This window comes from Phoenix dactylifera, chromosome 9 (genome assembly GCF_009389715.1).
Source record: "Phoenix dactylifera cultivar Barhee BC4 chromosome 9, palm_55x_up_171113_PBpolish2nd_filt_p, whole genome shotgun sequence".
In the NCBI taxonomy this organism is placed as follows: domain Eukaryota; kingdom Viridiplantae; phylum Streptophyta; class Magnoliopsida; order Arecales; family Arecaceae; genus Phoenix; species Phoenix dactylifera.
The window spans coordinates 1153550-1175557 of record NC_052400.1 but is presented as its reverse complement, the minus strand read 5'-3'; the positions used below and the strand labels follow the sequence as shown (position 1 = coordinate 1175557).

At 39.2% G+C, this 22008-nt stretch overlaps 4 protein-coding genes across 4 annotated transcripts; 3 read left to right on the top strand and 1 right to left on the bottom strand.

The window, feature by feature from the left end:
* The first annotated feature begins 3427 nt into the window (after nucleotides 1-3427).
* Nucleotides 3428-4417, top strand: LOC120112029 (putative germin-like protein 2-1). Its single transcript, XM_039130614.1, has 2 exons — nucleotides 3428-3590; nucleotides 3768-4417. Exons 1-2 carry the CDS (start codon nucleotides 3478-3480, stop codon nucleotides 4324-4326), a joined length of 672 nt encoding a protein of 223 aa, XP_038986542.1. The 5' UTR covers nucleotides 3428-3477; the 3' UTR covers nucleotides 4327-4417.
* A 6966-nt stretch (nucleotides 4418-11383) lies between these two features.
* Nucleotides 11384-12190, bottom strand: LOC120112028. Its single transcript, XM_039130613.1, has 2 exons — nucleotides 11827-12190; nucleotides 11384-11747 (listed from the first exon to the last, which is right to left on the bottom strand). Exons 1-2 carry the CDS (start codon nucleotides 11943-11945, stop codon nucleotides 11423-11425), a joined length of 444 nt encoding a protein of 147 aa, XP_038986541.1. The 5' UTR covers nucleotides 11946-12190; the 3' UTR covers nucleotides 11384-11422.
* A 4637-nt stretch (nucleotides 12191-16827) lies between these two features.
* Nucleotides 16828-17938, top strand: LOC103699618 (putative germin-like protein 2-1). Its single transcript, XM_008781634.3, has 2 exons — nucleotides 16828-16970; nucleotides 17154-17938. Exons 1-2 carry the CDS (start codon nucleotides 16859-16861, stop codon nucleotides 17708-17710), a joined length of 669 nt encoding a protein of 222 aa, XP_008779856.2. The 5' UTR covers nucleotides 16828-16858; the 3' UTR covers nucleotides 17711-17938.
* Nucleotides 17939-20200: 2262 nt separating this feature from the next.
* LOC120112027 (putative germin-like protein 2-1) lies at nucleotides 20201-21104 on the top strand. Its single transcript, XM_039130612.1, has 2 exons — nucleotides 20201-20362; nucleotides 20544-21104. The coding sequence occupies exons 1-2, from the start codon at nucleotides 20251-20253 to the stop codon at nucleotides 21098-21100; spliced, it is 669 nt and encodes a 222-aa protein (XP_038986540.1). The 5' UTR covers nucleotides 20201-20250; the 3' UTR covers nucleotides 21101-21104.
* Nucleotides 21105-22008: the final 904 nt, after the last annotated feature.

The window sequence follows — 22008 nt, the reverse complement described above, 5'->3', positions numbered from 1 at the left end:
GAATGCCAGGGAGAAAATCTTGTTGATCAAGGAAAGACTCAAGGCAGCTCAGGATAGACAAAAGAGTTGGGCAGATAAAAAGAGGAGAGAAGTAGAATTTCAAGCAGGTGATTTTGTTTTCTTGAAGATTTCACCCTCGAAAGGTATCATGAGATTTGGAAGGCATAGTAAACTAAGTCCACGCTACATCGGGCCTTTTGAGATTCTGGACAGAGTTGGAGAGGTTGCTTACAGATTAGCCTTGCCACCCGGGCTATCTAAAGTACACAATGTTTTTCATGTTTCCTTACTAAGGAAGTATGTCTCGGATCCCAGTCATGTGGTACAGTATGAGCCATTGCAAGTTGATGAAGATTTGACTTATGAAGAATTTCCTTTACGTATTATCGATCGCAAGGAGCAAGTTTTGAGGCGGCGTACCATCCCATATGTGAAAGTACAATGGAGCAACCATTCAGAAAGAGAGGCAACTTGGGAGCTTGAGGATGAAATGCATGCGAGGCATCCGCAAGTCTTCGAAGTCTCAGGTATGTGAATTTCGAGGACGAAATTTTATTTAAGGGGGGGAGAATGTGAGGCCCAAGCCGAAGGAGAGGCCGGAATCCTCGGCTGCATCTTCTCGAGCGTAACAGGGGCGAGATCCGCGGCGGCCATTTGAATGGCCGATGAACCCGCACAACCGCCGCTGAAATCGCGGCGGTAATTTGAAAATTTTCTCTCTAAAATCCCCCATTGAACCGCATCTGAGAGCCTCTAACCCCTTTTCCCTCCTCCGCTGCTAGGGTTTGGAGCTCGCACCAGTGCCGCCGGAGAGAGGAGCCGCAGCTTCTCTTCATAGCAAGGTAAGCCTTAACCCTATATCCTTCCTACCTTATGATAATGAAATAAAAGAAGAGAAGAAGAGGAGAAAAAGGCGTATCTGTGGTTGTTAGCTTGCCGGCTCTCGGTCGCAGGTATCGTCTGGCTTCGGCCGCAACCACCGCCAGTCGTCGGAGGGGGCTGCAGTCGGGTCGAAGTCCTTCCCTTTCTCCCTTCTGGTGGGACAAAGGGGGCGACTCTCGTCTCTTTCCTGGGTGAACAGAGGAAGAAAGAAAGAAAGAAAGAAAGAAAGAAAAAGGGGAGGGGACTCACCGTGGACTCACTGCGGCGCCGGAGGCCGAGGAACGTCGGCCGCAGGTGCGGCCTGCGACTACGGGCGCCGGAGGCCGGGGAACGCCGGCCGCAGGCGCGGCCTGCGACTGCGGGCGCCGGAGGCCGGGGAACGCCGGCCACGGCCGCAGCCGCGGACCGCAGGTGCGGCCACGGCCGCAACCGTGGGTGCCGCAGGCACTGCGGGTGCCGCTAGCCGGCCGAGGGGGCGTCGCCGGCTGCTGCTTGGCCCTCTCGAGCCCGATCTTCCCTTGCGGGAGAAGAAAGAGGGAAGGAGAAAAAAAGAAGAAGAAGAAGAAGAAGAAGAAGAAGAAGAAGAAGAAGAGGCGGGGAAGCTTCGAGAATGAAGAAGAGGAGAGGTTTCGGGAGAAGAGAAGAAAAAAAAAAAAAAAAAAAAAAAAGAAAAAAAAAAGAGAGAAAAAAAAATAATAATAATAAATAATAATAATAAATATATAATTAAATAAATAGAGAATTAAGGTAATAGATGTATTTAAATAAAATGAAATAACAATAAATAAATAAATTAAATAGAAAATGATAATCTGTCCTCAATGATGATGATAGGTACAGTGAAGTTGTCATCTGGTTCTAGAGATTCGTGAGCGAATCAAGGTAAGTAACCTTGGCACTGATCTTAAAGTTTTTAAATTACTATTTATTCATCATTATGAAAATGCATTGCTTTACGATATATTTTTCTCAAAATTAGGATCAAGTATATGATTGCATGTGATACATGAATTTGATTAAAGAGTATCCTTCATGAATATTTGATGATGTATGAGTTATGAAATTATGATTATGTTAGACTGCATGAAAAATGATATTTGAAGCATGATTATGCATTTTAAATTATATAATGCCATTTATCATTTTCAAACCTATTTATGATGATTATGATTTATGAAAGAAAAAGAATATGATTTATGAACTCTCAGATAGCTATGACCACCTCTAGAAATAGAGGCCAGTCGACACCCTGGAGCTAGCATCCAACGAATATGGCCCTCTGCCAACGGGTTAAAGTTGGTAACGAATAAGAATAAGTTATAAAACTTGTCGACTACGAATACGAACCCTGTCACGGGATTATAGTGACCATAGCAGCACATCCGTCTGAGAGTAAGATTTATAAAGTATGGATGAATGGCAGCATTTTATAAGACTTGCATTATCATGTTTATGAACTTGCATGGTTGAAGCATATTTTGCTTTATAACCTGTTTTGAATAATTTATCTATGAAATGCTTTATTTTCTGTTAAGTTCTTTAAATGATGCATTGGCATGAGAAAAATTATGCTTAATCTAATGAGATAGTACATGGTTACTTACTGAGTAGCAAGCTCATACCCTTCCTGTTGTTTTCTTTTATTTATTTCAGATAATTAAGGCGATTAGGAGCAGGAAAGAGTGAATGAAAATTGGAGTTGAAGCATAGTTACAGGGACTCTTAGTATCTATGTTAATAAGTTTGAGTTGTAATATTGCAAACTCAAGTATTTGATTTAGATGCTCGGTATTTGCTTCTTTATGATTAGTCAATAAATTTGATCGGATTTGGTTTTATTTCATGAAATAAAATTGTTATCATGGGCTGCGTGTTATTGTGGGCAGCAACCTACAATAGCACGGCCATGTCATGAGCCGGATCTGGGGTGCAAAAAAAAAAAAAAAAAAAAAAAAAAAAAAAAATCATGTCCGGATCTGGGGCGTGACAGGAAGCAACCCTGCAAAGGTATGCAGTGCCCGATAATCCAAACAAAAACACTCACTAATAGAATATAAGAATTTAAGTTAAGTAAAATATTTCATTAGCAACTAATAAGTAGAATAGTCGAAAATACAGGTTTCAGATATCTCTCGTTAAATACAAAAGCCTCATTATTACTATCTCAAAAATTCTTAATTTATCCTATAAATCTAGGCCTCCAGCAGCTCGGAATGGAAATAAAATAATAATATGAGCTATAAGAGAAACCATGATCTATGTCTGGATGGTTTACTTGAAGCTATAATCTCTCCTTTTCCTTTCTCTGGACTGCTTCTTCCTAATTGTCTCGCCACAGACGTCATCAGCGATACTTCGTCAAACTTTTACTGAGACAACAACAAACACTTGGACAAACATTAGAGAACCATGGCATGCAATTTATCTAACATGGTTTACTCTTCTTCCTTTTACGTAGTCGCATGACTAAATCAAGCCTTATCAAAGGCCTAGTCCCACGCTCCTTCTATATATATATATATCAACTCCTCCCATAACACCTTGCTCCAAATCCCTTGGCTATTCTTCTGCTAGCTAGAAATTAAGAGAGAATAGATGGCTGCCCGTTTCCTCTTCCTTGCTCTCCTTGCTCTGGCTTCATCTCATGCCATTGCTTCTGATCCTAGTCAACTCCAGGACTTCTGTGTTGCTGATCTTAAATCAGATGGTACTCCTATTCACAACATCTACCTTGTTATTAGTTGCTAATTAAATATGTAATTAGCATGCATGGTGTGTAATTTTCCTGAAGTTACCAGCTGCCAACCCAACTTCAAAGATACTAATGATGAGTTTTTATCATATGTCGTTATATATACTTACCTCTTCCTTGCAATTGTTCATGCGGTGCTTGTAAATGGGTTCGTCTGCAAGGACCCGAAGCTTGCCAAAGCCGAAGACTTCTTCTTCTCTGGCCTTGACAAGCCCCGCGACACAGGGAACAAACTAGGGTCTAATGTGACTCAAGTCAACGTGAACCAAATTCCTGGGCTCAACACGCTTGGCATCTCGCTAGCTCGCCTGGACTTTGCACCCTATGGAGTCAACCCTCCTCACATCCACCCAAGGGGAACCGAGATCCTTACGGTGTTGGAAGGCACCCTCCATGTCGGCTTCGTCACATCTAATAACCCCAACAACCAGCTCTTCACTAAGGTCCTCAACAAGGGCGATGTGTTCGTATTTCCTCAAGGCCTCATCCATTTCCAATTCAACTATGGGAAGACAAATGCTGTTGCTATTGCCGGTCTCAGCAGTCAGAACCCTGGCGTGATCACCATAGCCAATGCAGTCTTTGGAGCGAAGCCACCAATCTCTGATTATGTTCTTGCCAAGGCCTTTCAATTGGACAAGAAGACCGTGGACTGGCTCCAGGCCCAATTCTGGATGGACAACAACAACTAGAAAACTGCGTACAAGCTTTTTGATGGAAAATTTGGACGCAATTATTTGTACCGTTCTATTTGAATAAGCAAACAATACCAAACAGTTTGCATAAGCAATAACATATATTGTTGATGAACGACTCCTCGTTTTAGTTATTTCATCAACTTCAAAAAATTTAAACACTTTTCCTAGCCTCAGTTTATACCTGGCCGTAGCACATGCAAGAGCAAGAGAAATTAAATTCTCAAGCTGCACACGAGCTAGGCAAGCAAAAAATGGAATTAAATGATCCTGTAGAACTTATCCGCCTCCCGAGATGCCCAAATTAAATGAATCCAACAAAAAACATCAAGAAATTTTCTATTTAATAACCATCACAACAAAAAATTTTCTATTCCGGACGAGCCAGGCATGACACAAACGGCCGTAGCCCCATGAGACGGACATATATCCCGCAGGACTCAGCCTTATAATTAAGACATTGAAATGCCTAGTACCTAAATTATACAAATTCATGTGATGTGTGCATTTCACACCTACTTATCATGGTTTCATGAACCATATCATGAGCACTCTTGGAAATTTATGCATGCAAATAAGTGACCACAAAAATTACTTTGATGCAAGAAATTCGAACCACTGCATCACCATTAATTGCACCTAATAAAAGGTCAAAAGTTCCATTTGTGAGGTACTTGGATTGACTATTATTCTTAAATCCGTGCACACCCAAGCCCTCTTAAAGTCGCAAACAATTCTAGCTCTAAAAGTTGCCGTGCATGCATCTTAGGTGGCAGAAATGTGCAAGGATCAGGTCAGATCCATAGATATACTTGTTTCCTAAACCAAATCAAAACTGGACCGATCATCTCCTAAAACCATTTTATAGCGATCCAAAAGATTTGGTTCTATTCAGTTTATTAGGTTGTTGACGTTCAATGGGTTACGCTAAATAGGTTGGACTAAATTTAAACATAAAATTTTAATTTTATATTAAAAAATAAAAAAATTATATATATATATATATATATATATATATATATATGAGATTGGGTCGGAACCAATATATTTTAAAAGCGCAAATCAAAATCAAACCAAATTTTTTTAGTTCAAACCTTTCTCAGATCGACAGCAAATGAAATTTATTAAAAGAATGATATAAACTAAACCAAAAAAATCAATTCGGATTGGTTTCATAGTTCGATCAGTGTTTTGCATACATGTAATTTAGGGTGGCCTACCAGATTTAGGTTCATTGGCTGGTCTATTGCCAGCTTAGAGGCTCCACATCCCATGGACCATTTTGAATTTGTAATCCCTATTCCCTGACAAAGTGTTGGTTGGTGTGTGGGCTTGACTGGGCTCTGCATAATCAAATAACCCAAGGCTGGAAATTGTGGACAGCATAATATCGACTGGAAGTTCTAAGGAACCGATCACAGTCATTATTTCTGAAAATATGATGCACCTAAAACTTGCTACGTGTGATCTAAAATAATAAATATAAATAAAACTCTTTGTCTACAATTCTTTTTTGAAAATCAATTGGTAGAAAGCTTATGAACATGATTCGACTCCTACATGCAAGTCAACAGTAATCTTGTCCTTAAGTACAACAACTCAGCTCAGCCCGAATCTCCTCTAACAAGCACGATCGCTGGGGAGGTGAAGGCTTGACCTGAATAACTCCTTCAAAAGATGAAGAAGAGAAAAATTTTCTATCTCAATCTCTCTCTAGAGGCAGAGAAAATAGAAAAGACAAAAAAATAAGTGAGAGCGGATTTGAGGATCCAAGATGCTGGACCCAGAGCCTATTTATAGACTCTATTTAGATGACCAAACAGAAACAATGATTTATAAAGATATATAATATTTCGGAAATACCATATCGTTTTGGAAACCAACATTCTCTTCCGAAGAGACGCAGCTCTTCTAACACTACAAAAGAAGGAATAACTCCCGGCGGTTTTTTGTGTCTCTACCGACGCTTATAAGCGTCGGCGAATTCCCAGCCCACGCTTCACAAAGCGTGGGTCAGACGTCGCGCAGGTGAGCGTGGGTCGGGTTTAACCCGACGCGTCAAAAAAGCGTCGTCGGTCTATACCGACGCTTTTAAGCGTCGTTCCTTTTATAATACTCCGACGCTTAAAAGCGTTGGCGTACCTCAATCGACGCTTCACACCGTAGTTTCCGTTGGGCTATGCCGACGCTTAAAAGCGTCGTCCTAATCTGCTTTACCGACGCAATAAAGCGTCGTTAATGGCGTTTCACATTCCGTGCCAGTTCGTATTTCCGACGCTAAATAGCGTCGGCAATGGCATTTTTTTAAAAAAAAATTTGTAAATGCAATTTTTAATTCTCTGTATACATTAATTTCTAAAAAAACACATATACTAAATCACATAGATAACAAAATACACAACACAGACAAGAACTTTTCATTCAAAATCTCAATATTATCACATTTGATTACATTGTACTTCAAAAACATTCTAAAAACATCCATCTCAAATTCCTAAGTACACAATCTACGATGTATCAAGAGTCGACGGCATCATCTCTACAAGTAGATGAAGTATCAGCAACCTACAAGAAAAAAAATACTTTAGAAACTAAAAATACGAAAGTCATCACGCTAATACAAGAATACATTATAATTATATAAAATATTCAAATATATTTAGTTATGTACCGGAGGAGCAAATCTCTGCAAAAAAGATGAAATATGGTCAAGCTGATCCTGCAAAGATTGTATCTTCAACTCTTGGCTCTGCTTCAAGTCCGTCATATCAGTCATATGACTCTGCCTCATCTCCTCTATCCTTGTCTCATATGACTGCTTTATCTGTGCCATCTCTGTCTCCAAACTACAAACCTCTGCAGTGCTAGTACCTTGTCTGGCATCTTGGGTATATCGGCTCACTGCAGACAGCTGAGTGGGGGTAACTCCAATACCGTAACCCCTCACGTGACCATAACGTTCTGGGCCCATCAATTCGGCATAGACCTGAGCCTCGACGCGACTGGCCGTGTCGGATGATGATGACTCCCCGACGCGCTCTGAAATAAGATTTGTAGCTCTTTCCTATATCTCTCTCAAAAAAACAAACAGTCACATTAATAATTTAAAAGAAGTAAAATTAATTAAAAAATTATGATAAAATAAAAAATGAATACATACAACTATATCTCTCGACTCGTCCCGGACAAAACTGCCATCTCGGTGAGTGTGGGTCATCTTATAAAACTCTACCTCACCAGGCTCCCTTCCATGCTCTACTATCTACACATACGGAAAGTATATGGGCAAACTATATATCATGATACGTGCTATATGTTAGTAGAGTTTCAAATAGTTTCAAAAGAACTTACGAATTCATTTCTACGTCTCGCATAACTCTTCGAGCCTGAAATATGAGGAACTGCTTGAGATGCTCGTGCAGCTCTACCAATATTAGAATATGTCTGCCAAAATAAAAGCACACAGTATAATATGATTCAATGTATATATTTGCAATCTATATTAATAATAAAGATAATAGAAGATATTGAAACAATATACGTGACCTGTCCTCTTTCAGAAAACCAGTAATGAACAAGCTCCCTCCACTGCTGAGGGTATACATCAGGAGGAGTCACACGAGCAACCTCCTCCTCTGTCATACCCTCGCGCTTGAAGTCCGTCTTCAATTTTGCTTTATATTCTTTCCATTTGCGATTGAGGGACTTTAGCACCCAATCATGGCTCTCTGGAGGGAGTACAAACTTACCCTACAACAAGATTCAGAATGTTATAATAATATTAAACATCTAAAATAAAATTATGATACTAAGCAAATTAATATACAGGAGGTGTCGAATTAAAAAGAATAAATTCAATTCATTACCTGTATAAGTCTAAGAAGCTCAACCTTATACGAAGGAAGCATGTCATTCCACTTCGTATAGTTGAGTGGACACAGCTGACCCTTGCGTGCAACCGATCCTAAAAAGCTTGATAGTAGACTTCCAGCTCTATTGATGGGCTGCCCCAATTCGTTGCATCGGATGATGATCTTCTCACCCGGAGGAAGCTTCCACACATCCTTTGCTTGAGTGGGTCCCCGTCTCGTCCTCACTGTCCCTTGTCCATCTATTCAAATTAAATAAAATGTCTTAAAAAGTTGAAGACAAATATGAACATAAAATATGAACTTTAAATCGAATTACCCTGGATCCGGAGCTCATCCTCCGGACAATCAGCATGAGGCTCGCGCTGAGATCCTGACTCGTGCTGCTGGTGATCACATGGCTGCTGGGACTGCAGGGACTGCTCAAAAGTAGATCCCACCTGAGAATGCTGGAACTCCACATCTCTAAATCGTCTCCCTCGGGGCATATTGTTACCTGGTATGCACAAAAAAGAATCAATATTTGGTTAAATGATAAATTTATACTAAATAAAGGGCTAATAAAAGAGAAGATCAATTTTTTCTCTAGAAGATCGCCAGAGATATCTTTCTTAGGACAATATGACACCAACCAGCCATATCAAGCTGATCATCACAATCATTCTGATTTTTAAGGCATTTAGAACATGGATCATCATACAACTATATCATCTTCAAACTTCATATGCATATCAGTCTACATGTTCAAACTTCAAAGTATATGCATATCAGTCTACATATGTTCAAACTTCAAAGTATATTCATATCAGTCTACATGTTCAAACTTCAAAGACTACTAAATCAGAAATTAGAAGTTTTAAGAGACAAGACAATAGATGTTCTTAAAGTACCAGCTTACTAAGTATGATTTGTGTTACTATTTCTGAACCATTTTATATACAAAGATCAGCATGATCAGGGAACCAGCATGTTAAATTATTCGAGATTTATAAAAAAATTCTGGTATTTGTGATTCTGCAGAGACTCTATATGACATTATGATCAAAAGCTTTCAAAACCAGGTTGTGTTCCAAATCAGGTTAGCTAGGTGCCTAGGTCCTTTTACATGAGACTAGAATGCCTATATAAAGAGAAGAAATTTGGACATTACCTAACTCTGAAGGCAGCATCCCAGGAATCCTATGAAATAGAGGAGGGGCACCCCATTGCAATGATTCTAAACATTTAAAAGCGGACGGTTTCAGTTTGGTTCACATCTGTGAACCTAATACTGTACAGGCTTGCAGCATTTCAATACTTAGCAAAGTTGAAAGGGGAAAAAAAAAAGCTTATAAAATGAGAGATAGCACTTGAGTAATTGACTTGGTATCATATGGAGAAACTTAACTTAGTTCTGTCCTACGAACTCTCTTAAGCTGTTCAGTTCAGAAAACCACCACTTATATGGGTTTTCAATGACGAAGCCTGAAAGCCTTCTAAACTTCCTGCCTTGATGAATTTGTATCAATATGCCCTACATGACGATGAGAAGGAATGCCAATTACCATGGCAAGGCTTAGCTCACTGGTTTGAGTCCAAGCAGGTAGAATGACATTTCTAGATCCATGTAATGTTTTGAGGATGAGAGAGTGAACCTTATCAAAATATGTCTGAACCCTAATAAATCAAGATCCGACCTAAACAAACTATAAGAAGTATCTAATCCAACAAAAGACCTAAATTAAGTAAAAGGTCAAACTTTAATTACATGGCCGGAAACATAAATTGGTTTAAGGAAATTGCACCAGACTGGGGTAAGCTTAAAACTAAAATCAAATTATAAAAGATCAGACCAATCAGGAAGGGCACACGCTCAACTCAAAGCAAAAACCCACAATCTTTCAGGTTCCAACCTTATGAACTAGAAGATAAATCAATTCTATTCAACAAAAAACATTTCTCCAGGATAACAGATAACAAAATTTCAGGTCCTTTCGATTAACATAAACTTGCTGATGGAATCAAACCAGAAATACAAGCATCGCAAATTAAACAAAGAAATTACGGGAAAAAAACTCAGGAAAATCAATAATATTCACCGGAACCCTATCTGAATACTTCTGCCTGATCCTCGCTGCCTCAGCCTTTCTCTTAGCTGCAAACAGAAACCAGAGAATCCAGAGAAAAAACACATGCAATTATGCGTCATATAAAGCAAACTTACAAAGCATTTTTTTATAAGTTTTTTCTTTATAACACAAATAGTAAGCTGAGCAATATAAAGGAAAAAACAAAAACTTCTAACAATCAAACACATACTGAGATCAGAAGATCTTGTACACGGGATTCCTTCATTGCATCAAACTCGTTGGCGCATTTACTTCATCAGTTGGCACAACATTATAAGGCATACACTGAGTATAAGTATCATCGTCCTCCTCTTCCAACTTCTTTTCCATATCATACAAGTCCCTAGGTTTCGTTTTAATAACAAGAGACCAATTTTTATCTTTTGAGTCTTGCACAAAAAATACTTGTCGAGCTTGAGATGAAAAAACAAATGGATCATCTTTCAATAACACACTAGTATGTATCAACCTTGAAAAATTTACAAGTGTGAATCCATTTATATCTTGCCTCAAACCTCTAGGTGAGTTTATATCCACCCAATCACATCAAAATAATACTACCTTAAAATTTCCATAATAATCCAGCTCATAAATATCTGTTAGAGCACCATAATAATTTTTTCCATCCGCCTCAACTATAACTCCACTATTTTGGATTTTTTTAAATTTCTCACGCTCTTTAGTATGAGCAATGGGGCCTACAGAGCCCCATTTATACCACCACTCAAAACGACAACTCAAAACACCAATTCATTAAATTTAAAACCATTTATAATGAACCCAATATATCTGTTGACAATATTATTCGGACCTCGAGCAATGACTATTAACTCATCAGAACAATGCTTCTTCATCATCACTGGTACCTAAAAAAAATTATGGAAGTAATGATTAATTTCTCTCTATAAAATTTTAAAAAAAAAGCTTAATATATTAGACATCTAACCTGTTTGGAAAGCCATTCTGGAAATAATTCAACCAACCATCGTTGCTCAATCCTTGGTGTAGGACGAATGTTATGGTTGAGACTTCGCTGAGCTATTAAAAATTCTCTGCATGATCAAGGTTATCTTTAATTAAATACCAATATTACATTCTCCTGACATGACAGTAAATTTAGATTTCAATTAACCGTACTAACCTGCGAGATTCGGATATTATATCACTATGAAGTAAGACATAGCGATGTGCCTGTGCCAACGATTTCTGGTCAAGAACAACACTTTCAACTTTTCCCAAAACTCTTCCGCCAGATGAGAACTTGTAAACATCTGCATTCTCTATGATATCACAATTCCTTTGAGGTCGATTGAAAACCGTTTCAACACCTTCAAGATATCTCGAACAAAATGTCAGACACTCCTCAGCAATATATCCTTCAGCAATCGAGCCCTCGGGATAGGCTCGATTGCGTACATAATCTTTTAAGCGCATAAGAAACCTTCAACAATAAATTTTTAAAATAAATATCAAAATCAAATTGATTATTAAATAATTATATTAGAGTTTAGAAAAATCACCTCTCAATAGGATACATCCATCGGTAGTGAACCGGGCCACCAAGTTTAGCTTCCGCCGCTAAGTGAATGAGTAGATGAACCATAATAGTAAAAAATCCAGGAGGAAAGATCTTTTCCATATTGCATAGTGTAAGTGCAATATTAGACTCCAATTAATCAAGCTCCTTAGGATCAAGAACTTTGGAACATAATGCCTTAAAGAATGATGATAATTGAGAAACAATTGCAAAAACTTGTTTCGGTGTTGACGATCTTAAAGCCAATGGAAAGATATCTTGCATCAAAATGTGACAATCGTGACTTTTAAGATTTGAAAGTTTTCGCTCTTTGAGATTTACGCATCGTGAAATATTCGATGAGTACCCATCAGAAACCTTCAAATTTTTCAGAATTGTTAGAAAAAGATCTTTCTCTTGAGTCGACATTGTATAACATACAGGAGGTGTATAAAATTTATCATTGGCAAGCTCTGTCGGATGAAGCTCTTGTCTTATGCCCATATCTTTCAAATCAAGACGCGCTTTCAAGTTATCTTTGGTCTTCCCATCAAGATTTAACAATGTTCCAATCAGGTTATTACAAACGTTCTTCTCTATATGCATCACATCAAGGTTATGTCGAAGAAGATTATACTCCCAATAGGATAAATCAAAGAAAATGCTCTTTTTTTCCATAGTTGTTTCTGTGTAGATGCTACCATTGAGTCATCATCATTTTCCTGACCATATATGTTGTCTTCATTCTCAAAAAAGTTGTCAACATCCTCAGCAACCTCTGCTATTAATCCTTCATTCATTGTGCTGCCAACATGCTCCCTCCCCCTCTTCTTTGAACATTTGGCGACCTTACCCGGTATATAATTGGTGTCATGCATTTGTCTGAAGACTTCAGTTCCAGTTGGTGGAACAGGGGCAGATCGCAACTCTATGGTACAATCAAACAAGTCTTTCTGAAATCGAAATGGATGGTTTGCTTCTAACCACCGACGATGGCCCATATAACAGAACTTTCCTCCATGTTTTAACCAATACGAATGGGTTGAATCTCCACAAGAAGGACATGCAATACGCCCCTTAGTGCTCCAACCAGATAAATTAGCATATGCAGGAAAATCATTGATAGTCCAAATAAGAGCTGCACGCAATTTGAAATTTTGTCCAGCAAAAGCATCAAATGCATCAATACCCTCCCATATTTGTTTCAATTTCTCTATTAGAGGCTGTAGAAAAACATCAATATCATTACCTGGGCCCTTGTCACCTGGAATAACCATTGATAGAATTACTGAAGACTGTTTCATACACATCCATGGTGGCAAATTATATGAAATCAAAACAACCGACCAAGTGCTGTATGTTGAGCTCATCGTTCGGAATGGATTAAACCCATCAGTAGCTAAACCTAGCCTAACACTGCGAACATCAGAAGCAAATTCGGGATGCCTATCATCAAATGCTTTCCATGCGGGACTATCCGCTGGGTGTCGTAACATTCCATCCTTTGTACGGCCTTCGTCATGCCATCTCATCGAGGAAGCCGTCTTCGGTGATGCAAACATCCTTTTCAATCTTGGTATAAGAGGAAAATACCTCAAAATTTTAGCCGATTTTTTCTTAGTTGGTGCAGCATCCTTTTCAGTCAACGAATCATTCTCGTCTTCTTTATGTTTTTTCCATCATGAAGTTCCACATATTCGGCACGACTCTTGGTTCTTATTTTCACCACGATATAAAATGCAGTCATTCGGACAACTGTGTATCATGCCAATGTTGTAGCTCTTAAAAAAAACTCATAGCTGGTATCCTAAACTACTGGGATACCAGCTATGATAGTTAAAGCAGAGATAGTAGCTAGACAGGCAGGAAAAGTTCTGCCAGAATATTTAATTCAAAATCATGTTCTCAAGAAGAAAGCAACATTAAATATCATATAAATGACTCCATCACCAGCTAGTTGAAAAGAAACTACAAGGAGCAAGTACAAATTAGATATATTCATAAAGTTACTTTCTTTAACTACATCAGTTTTCAGCTTGCAACACTCATGAATGCTCTAAAATGAGAGAGAATGAAAACAAGGAAAAGCTATCAAAAGAAACTTCACACACAATGTAAATGTATTTACAGTTCCTTCTATCTCCTAACGGTAACGGAATTGAAGATCTGGTCAAGTTTCTTGTACCGATTTCTTGCAATGTGTAGTAAAATAAATTTGCAATGTTTTCTTTCGATAATTTTAATCAAATGTTGACGAAGTCAATTAGGCTTTTTTTTATAGACTTAGTTACGGTAACAAGCACGTATCCACATTAACAGGAGAATGCCACAATGATCAATCTGGATTCAGCTGGACTTTTCCTTTAATTGCTCGAAAACAAAATAATCTTCTCTATGGTGGTTGTTTGATCCAAGCTTCCCAAGTAACCTACAGTTGGAAAGGCATCATGGGCTCTTGACTGCAAAAGTTTGTTCAACATTAACATTAGATCTAATAAGTTTTTTGCGCATTATTCAACTAGGTTAAACTCATAACCTTGCTTTGATTTTCTACTAGGATGTATTCACTAATAATTATTATCATAGCAATATTCTTTTGTGCTAGAATGCCTGTACAGATCTTGAGTATTATTGCTTTTATGTTTTCTCTGTTGATCCTCAGAGACATCAACTGTGAGAAAATATGATGCCTAGTCTCATTTAACCGGAGAGCAGAACGTGTAAGAAATGAGGATCAACTGTGAGAAAATATGATGCCTAGTCTCATTTGTGGGCCCAATTCGGGCCTAGTTCAGCCTAGTTCGGGCCCTATTTGGGTCGTACCCTTTTGTGGGCCCAGTCCAAATCTGAAACTCAGTCCAAACCCGAAAACTATTCCGAACCCGAACCCGGGACCCAAAATCCGAAATCCAGTTCAGACCCGAGCTCGGAACTTGAACCCGAACCCGAAACCCGGAACCCGAAACCCGAACCCATTTGGCCACTAAATGGAGTTTTGCAGTTAAGCCCTTGGCAGTATATTATTTCAAAAAAAAAAAGGGCCTTCTGTAATTTGTATTTGAACCCTATAGGAAAGATTTATTACATAAAGGTCCCCAACTATATTTATTTAGTCCACTCAAGCTTTATAGAATAGTACCCTGTAATTAAGTATTAGTCCCTGCAATAAATTTTATTACATAAATGAACCAATTAGAAGCCAACCTTGGGGGCCCTATTTAGCTGGATCTATGCGGGCCCATTGGACCGTGTCCGATATGGGCCCTATCGGGCCATGCCCATTATGGGCCAACTCTGGGCCCTGTTGGGCTATGTCCAATAGTATTATTTTTGGGTTTTGCTTAGTTCTGAAATTAACGAGGAATTAATTAAATTTAAACAGGTGAACTTGATCCGTCTATCTGAAGTAGGGATTAAGCGAGAAGAGGTAAGTAACTTAATGCTTCAAAGTGCTTTTTTCCTAAATTATTTGGTAAAATAATTATTACTGGATTAAATTTTGAAATATGTTTTGTATTTAGTAAAATGGGTCTGACATGTTAAATTTTATTTGAAAATCATGTTATATGCTCTGAAATCCGTGAAATATGACTGTACAGTTTATGAAATCTATTTTTATATATATGGATTCTCAGCATGGCTATGATCTATTCTGTTCTATTCTGGCCCCGCCAATGGGGATTATACGTTGGACCTGTCGACTTGTAACCTGTGAGGAACCGGTTTCGACACCGCGCCACCGGTGATTAGAATAGTGGTTTCTGGACACCGGCTGCCATCGGTGGATAAATATAGTGGATTTGGCACTTTTGTGCAACACCGGCCGCCATCGGTGAATAAATATAGTGGATTTGGCACCTTGTGCGACCCATGCCACTGGGTTACGTGGCTGTAGCCTATTATGTTGAGATTCTGGTATCAGAGTTTTTGGAAAAATGATAATAAGTTTTGAAAACGGTAAAACAATGTTATTTATGATTTATTCCAGTCATTATCCTATATTTTGGCCTGATATGCTCTGACCCCACTTTAGGGTATTTTGTTGCTTACTGGGCTAGTGTAGCTCATTTTATTTTATCTGTTTTTCAGATCCAGAGGCTTGATCGCATGGGATTGGGGAGTGCGTTAGATTTGCGCTATTATTCCTCCAGTTATTAGCATTTTAGATTAGTCTGAACATTTGAATTATGTTGGCATATGCTATTTTGAAATTTTGTACGATTGCTTTGGACCAACTTAAATAATTATGTCATTTTTGAGCATCTGTATTTGCTCCGATATGTTCCGATGCCTTGCATGCTTGCGCGGCCCGCCGTGCGGGCGTGCGGCATCTGCCGCGCCTCGGGCTCGGGGCTCGGGGCGTCTGCCGTGCCTCGGGCTCGAGGCTCGGGGCTCGGGATCGCTATTTCGATCAACTTGTTAGGTGGCTTCCGCTGCTCCCTTAGAAATCTATTGTCTTCCTCAAATCACATCGTTACTCGTTTTCAGAAAACGCAGTTGTATGACATAGTAAACGAACTGGTGATTTCTCGGTGAGATGCGATCAAAACCACGGTTGGAGAAACGTTTGCCATGGACGGCGTCCATTCCTCTCAGGCAGTCTCCAACAACTCCCAACTCTCCAAGTATATTTGTTGAAAGAAGACCACAACTGATATTAAAAAAGTATAATAACAGGGAGTAAGAGAAATCATGATCTATGTCTGGATGGTTTACTTGAAGCTAGCTATAATCTCTCCTTTTCCTTTCTCTGGACTGCTTCTTCCTAATTGTCTCACCACATACGTCATCAGCGATACATCGTCAAACCTTTACTGGGACAACAACAAACACATGGACAAACATTAGAGAACCATGGCATGCAATTTATCTAACATGGTTTACTCTTCTTCCTTTTACGAAGTCGCATGACTAAATCAAGCCTTATCAAAGGCCTAGTCCCACGCTCCTTCTATATATATATAAACTCCTCCCATAACACCTTGCTCCAAATCCCTTGGCCATTCTTCTGCTAGCTAGAAATTAAGAGAGCATAGATGGCTGCCCATTTCCTCTTCCTTGCTCTCCTTGCTCTGGCTTCATCTCATGCCATTGCTTCTGATCCTAGTCAACTCCAGGACTTCTGTGTTGCTGATCTTGAATCAAATGGTACTCCTATTCACAACATCTACCTTATTATTAGTTATTAGTTGCTAAATATGTAATTAGCATGCACGGTGTGTAATTTTCCTGAAGTTACCAGCTGTCAACCCAACTTCAAAGATACTAATGATGAGTTTTTATCATATGTCGTTATATATACTTACCTCTTCCTTGCAATTGTTCATGCAGTGCTTGTAAATGGGTTCGTCTGCAAGGACCCGAAGCTTGCCAAAGCCGAAGACTTCTTCTTCTCTGGCCTCGACAAGCCCCGCGACACAGGGAACAAACTAGGGTCTAATGTGACTCAAGTCAACGTGAACCAAATTCCTGGGCTCAACACCCTTGGCATCTCGCTGGCTCGCCTGGACTTTGCACCCTATGGAGTCAACCCTCCTCACATCCACCCAAGGGGAACCGAGATCCTTACGGTGTTGGAAGGCACTCTCCATGTCGGCTTCGTTACTTCTAATAACCCCAACAACCAGCTCTTCACTAAGGTCCTCAACAAGGGCGATGTGTTCGTATTTCCTCAAGGCCTCATCCATTTCCAATTCAACTATGGGAAGACAAATGCTGTCGCTATTGCCGCTCTAAGCAGCCAGAACCCTGGCGTGATCACCATAGCCAATGCAGTCTTTGGAGCGAAGCCACCAATCTCTGATTATGTTCTTGCCAAGGCCTTTCAATTGGACAAAAAGACTGTGGACTGGCTCCAGGCCCAATTCTGGATGGACAACAACAACTAGAAAACTGCATACAAGCTTCTTGATGGAAAATTTGGACGCAATTATTTGTACTGTTCTATTTGAATAAGCAAACAATACCAATCAGTTTGCATAAGCAATAATATATATTGTTGATGAAGGACTCCTCGTTTTAGTTATTTCATCAACTTCAAAAACTTTAAACACTTTTCCAAGCCTCAGTTTATACCTGGCTGTAACACATGCAAGAGCAAGAGAAATTAAATTTTGAAGCTGCACACGAGCTGGGCAAGCAAAAAATGGAATTAAATGATCCTGTAGAACTTATCCACCTCCCAAGATGCCCGAATTAAATTTATCCAACAAAAAATACCAAGAAATTTTCTATTTAATAACCATCACAACAAGAAATTTTCTATTTAACATCCAACACAAAAGTATCCGGATTACACAAATCCACCAATAAATTATCAAGAAATTTTCCATTTCCGATGAGCCACGCATGACAACAAAGGGCCGTAGCTCCATGAGTGGCACATATGTCCCGTACGTAGGACTTAGCCTCATGAGACATGAAACGCCTAATACCTAAATTATAACAATTCATGTGAACCTACTAATCATGGTTACATGAATCATATCGTGAAAAAGCTTGGAACTTTATGCAAGTAATTAAGAGCGCATAACAATTACATTGATGCAAGAAGTTAGGCCCACTGTGTCGCCATTGAACTAACTATAAGGTCATGAGATCTATTTGCAACAAGATACTTTGGATTCACTGTTAACTCTTAATCCGTGCGCACATGAGCCCTCCTCAAGTTGTAAAGAACTACCTGCCCCAAGCCCGTCATTTGGGCTTTGCACAGGGTACAGCCACGTATTACCCTAGGAAGCAACCCTGCAAAGGTATGCAGTGCCCGATAATCCAAACAAAAACACTCACTAATAGAATATAAGAATTTAAGTTAAGTAAAATATTTCATTAGCAACTAATAAGTAGAATAGTCGAAAATACAGGTTTCAGATATCTCTCGTTAAATACAAAAGCCTCATTATTACTATCTCAAAAATTCTTAATTTATCCTATAAATCTAGGCCTCCTGCAGTTCGGAATGAAAATAAAATAATAATATGAGCTAACCGCTTGATATTAAAATAAAATAATTTAATATCATCTAATCGAATGTTGAAATTAGATCAAGATATTAACTTGTGTTTAATTTTTGCATAACTATAAGACGAGAAAAAAGAGAAGCAACTAGACTAGGCAACACGTGTAAAATGATGTGTTTGTGATATCAACTGTGGTTGAGATACGAAATTGTGGTTGCCGGCCGTGGGCAAAAACATGGTGTGTGTTTTGACCTGCCACAGGCTAGAGCATGAGCGGACTAGTTCAGTACCATAACGATAATGTTGTCGGAATCTGAGCTTTGTTAACCGGATAATGGTAAGTAACCTCGCTGCCTTACTGTTGAATAAAAATGCTAGTTGGATAATATGTGACGTATTTACATAGAACAATATTGATATATGACATCTATGTCGAGACTCTCATTCGTGGTGATGTGCAAGTAATTGAATTGCTATTTGATTAAACTTGAATTGTATGCTAGTATGGCTTATTTGTGTGTTCCATAAATATAACCAGTAGATATGTTAAGCATTATTCATTTGTTAGTCCGTTGCTGTGCAAATTTTACTATTTCCAAGCATCTTTACATGTGCTAAACAGCATTCTCCATATTCATGCTGGTGTGCATGCGTGGAAGATTCTTACTGGGTTGTAAAGCTCACATCGTATCTTCCCTTTTTCTTTCAAAGTCACAAGATGCGTAATATCAATCGGGCCGGATGTAACACCTAGGCTTTTAGATTTTGATATTATAATAACTGTTTCATTTGATGTAATTAATGGACTAATGCAGTTTTTGCAAGGTGTCGTCGTCGTCGTATTCGCTATTTGAACCAGTTAGGTGGCTTCCGCCGCTCCCTTAGCAATCTATTGTCTTCCTCAAATCACATCGTTACTCATTTTCAGAAAACGCATTTGTATGACATAGTAAACGAACTGCTGATTTCTCGGTGAGACGCGATCAAAAGCACGGTTGGAGAATCGTTTGCCATGGACGGCGTCGATTCCTCTCAGGCAGTCTCCAACAACTCCAAGTATATTGTTGAAAGAAACCGCAACTGATATTAAAAAAATTATAATAATAGGGAGTAAGAGAAACCATGATCTATGTCTGGATGGTTTACTTGAAGCTATAATCTCTCCTTTTCCTTTCTCTGGACTGCTTCTTCCTAATTGTCTCGCCACAGACGTCATCAGCGATACTTCGTCAAACTTTTACTGAGACAACAACAAACACTTGGACAAACATTAGAGAACCATGGCATGCAATTTATCTAACATGGTTTACTCTTCTTCCTTTTACGTAGTCGCATGACTAAATCAAGCCTTATCAAAGGCCTAGTCCCACGCTCCTTCTATATATATATATATCAACTCCTCCCATAACACCTTGCTCCAAATCCCTTGGCTATTCTTCTGCTAGCTAGAAATTAAGAGAGAATAGATGGCTGCCCGTTTCCTCTTCCTTGCTCTCCTTGCTCTGGCTTCATCTCATGCCATTGCTTCTGATCCTAGTCAACTCCAGGACTTCTGTGTTGCTGATCTTAAATCAGATGGTACTCCTATTCACGACATCTACCTTGTTATTAGTTGCTAATTAAATATGTAATTAGCATTGCATGGTGTGTAATTTTCCTGAAGTTACCAGCTGTCAACCCAACTTCAAAGATACTAATGATGAGTTTTTATCATATGTCGTTATATATACTTACCTCTTCCTTGCAATTGTTCATGCAGTGCTTGTAAATGGGTTCGTCTGCAAGGACCCGAAGCTTGCCAAAGCCGAAGACTTCTTCTTCTCTGGCCTTGACAAGCCCCGCGGCACAGGGAACAAACTAGGGTCTAATGTGACTCAAGTCAACGTGAACCAAATTCCTGGGCTCAACACGCTTGGCATCTCGCTAGCTCGCCTGGACTTTGCACCCTATGGAGTCAACCCTCCTCACATCCACCCAAGGGGAACCGAGATCCTTACGGTGTTGGAAGGCACCCTCCATGTCGGCTTCGTCACATCTAATAACCCCAACAACCAGCTCTTCACTAAGGTCCTCAACAAGGGCGATGTGTTCGTATTTCCTCAAGGCCTCATCCATTTCCAATTCAACTATGGGAAGACAAATGCTGTTGCTATTGCCGGTCTCAGCAGTCAGAACCCTGGCGTGATCACCATAGCCAATGCAGTCTTTGGAGCGAAGCCACCAATCTCTGATTATGTTCTTGCCAAGGCCTTTCAATTGGACAAGAAGACCGTGGACTGGCTCCAGGCCCAATTCTGGATGGACAACAACAACTAGAAAACTGCGTACAAGCTTTTTGATGGAAAATTTGGACACAATTATTTGTACCGTTCTATTTGAATAAGCAAACAATACCAAACAGTTTGCATAAGCAATAACATATATTATTGATGAACGACTCCTCGTTTTAGTTATTTCATCAACTTCAAAAAATTTAAACACTTTTCCTAGCCTCAGTTTATACCTGGCCGTAGCACATGCAAGAGCAAGAGAAATTAAATTCTCAAGCTGCACACGAGCTAGGCAAGCAAAAAATGGAATTAAATGATCCTGTAGAACTTATCCGCCTCCCGAGATGCCCAAATTAAATGAATCCAACAAAAAACATCAAGAAATTTTCTATTTAATAACCATCACAACAAAAAAAATTTCTATTCCGGACGAGCCAGGCATGACACAAACGGCCGTAGCCCCATGAGACGGACATATATCCCGCAGGACTCAGCCTTATAATTAAGACATTGAAATGCCTAGTACCTAAATTATACAAATTCATGTGATGTGTGCATTTCACACCTACTTATCATGGTTTCATGAACCATATCATGAGCACTCTTGGAAATTTATGCATGCAAATAAGTGACCACAAAAATTACTTTGATGCAAGAAATTCGAACCACTGCATCACCATTAATTGCACCTAATAAAAGGTCAAAAGTTCCATTTGTGAGGTACTTGGATTGACTATTATTCTTAAATCCGTGCACACCCAAGCCCTCTTAAAGTCGCAAACAATTCTAGCTCTAAAAGTTGCCGTGCATGCATCTTAGGTGGCAGAAATGTGCAAGGATCAGGTCAGATCCATAGATATACTTGTTTCCTAAACCAAATCAAAACTGGACCGATCATCTCCTAAAACCATTTTATAGCGATCCAAAAGATTTGGTTCTATTCAGTTTATTAGG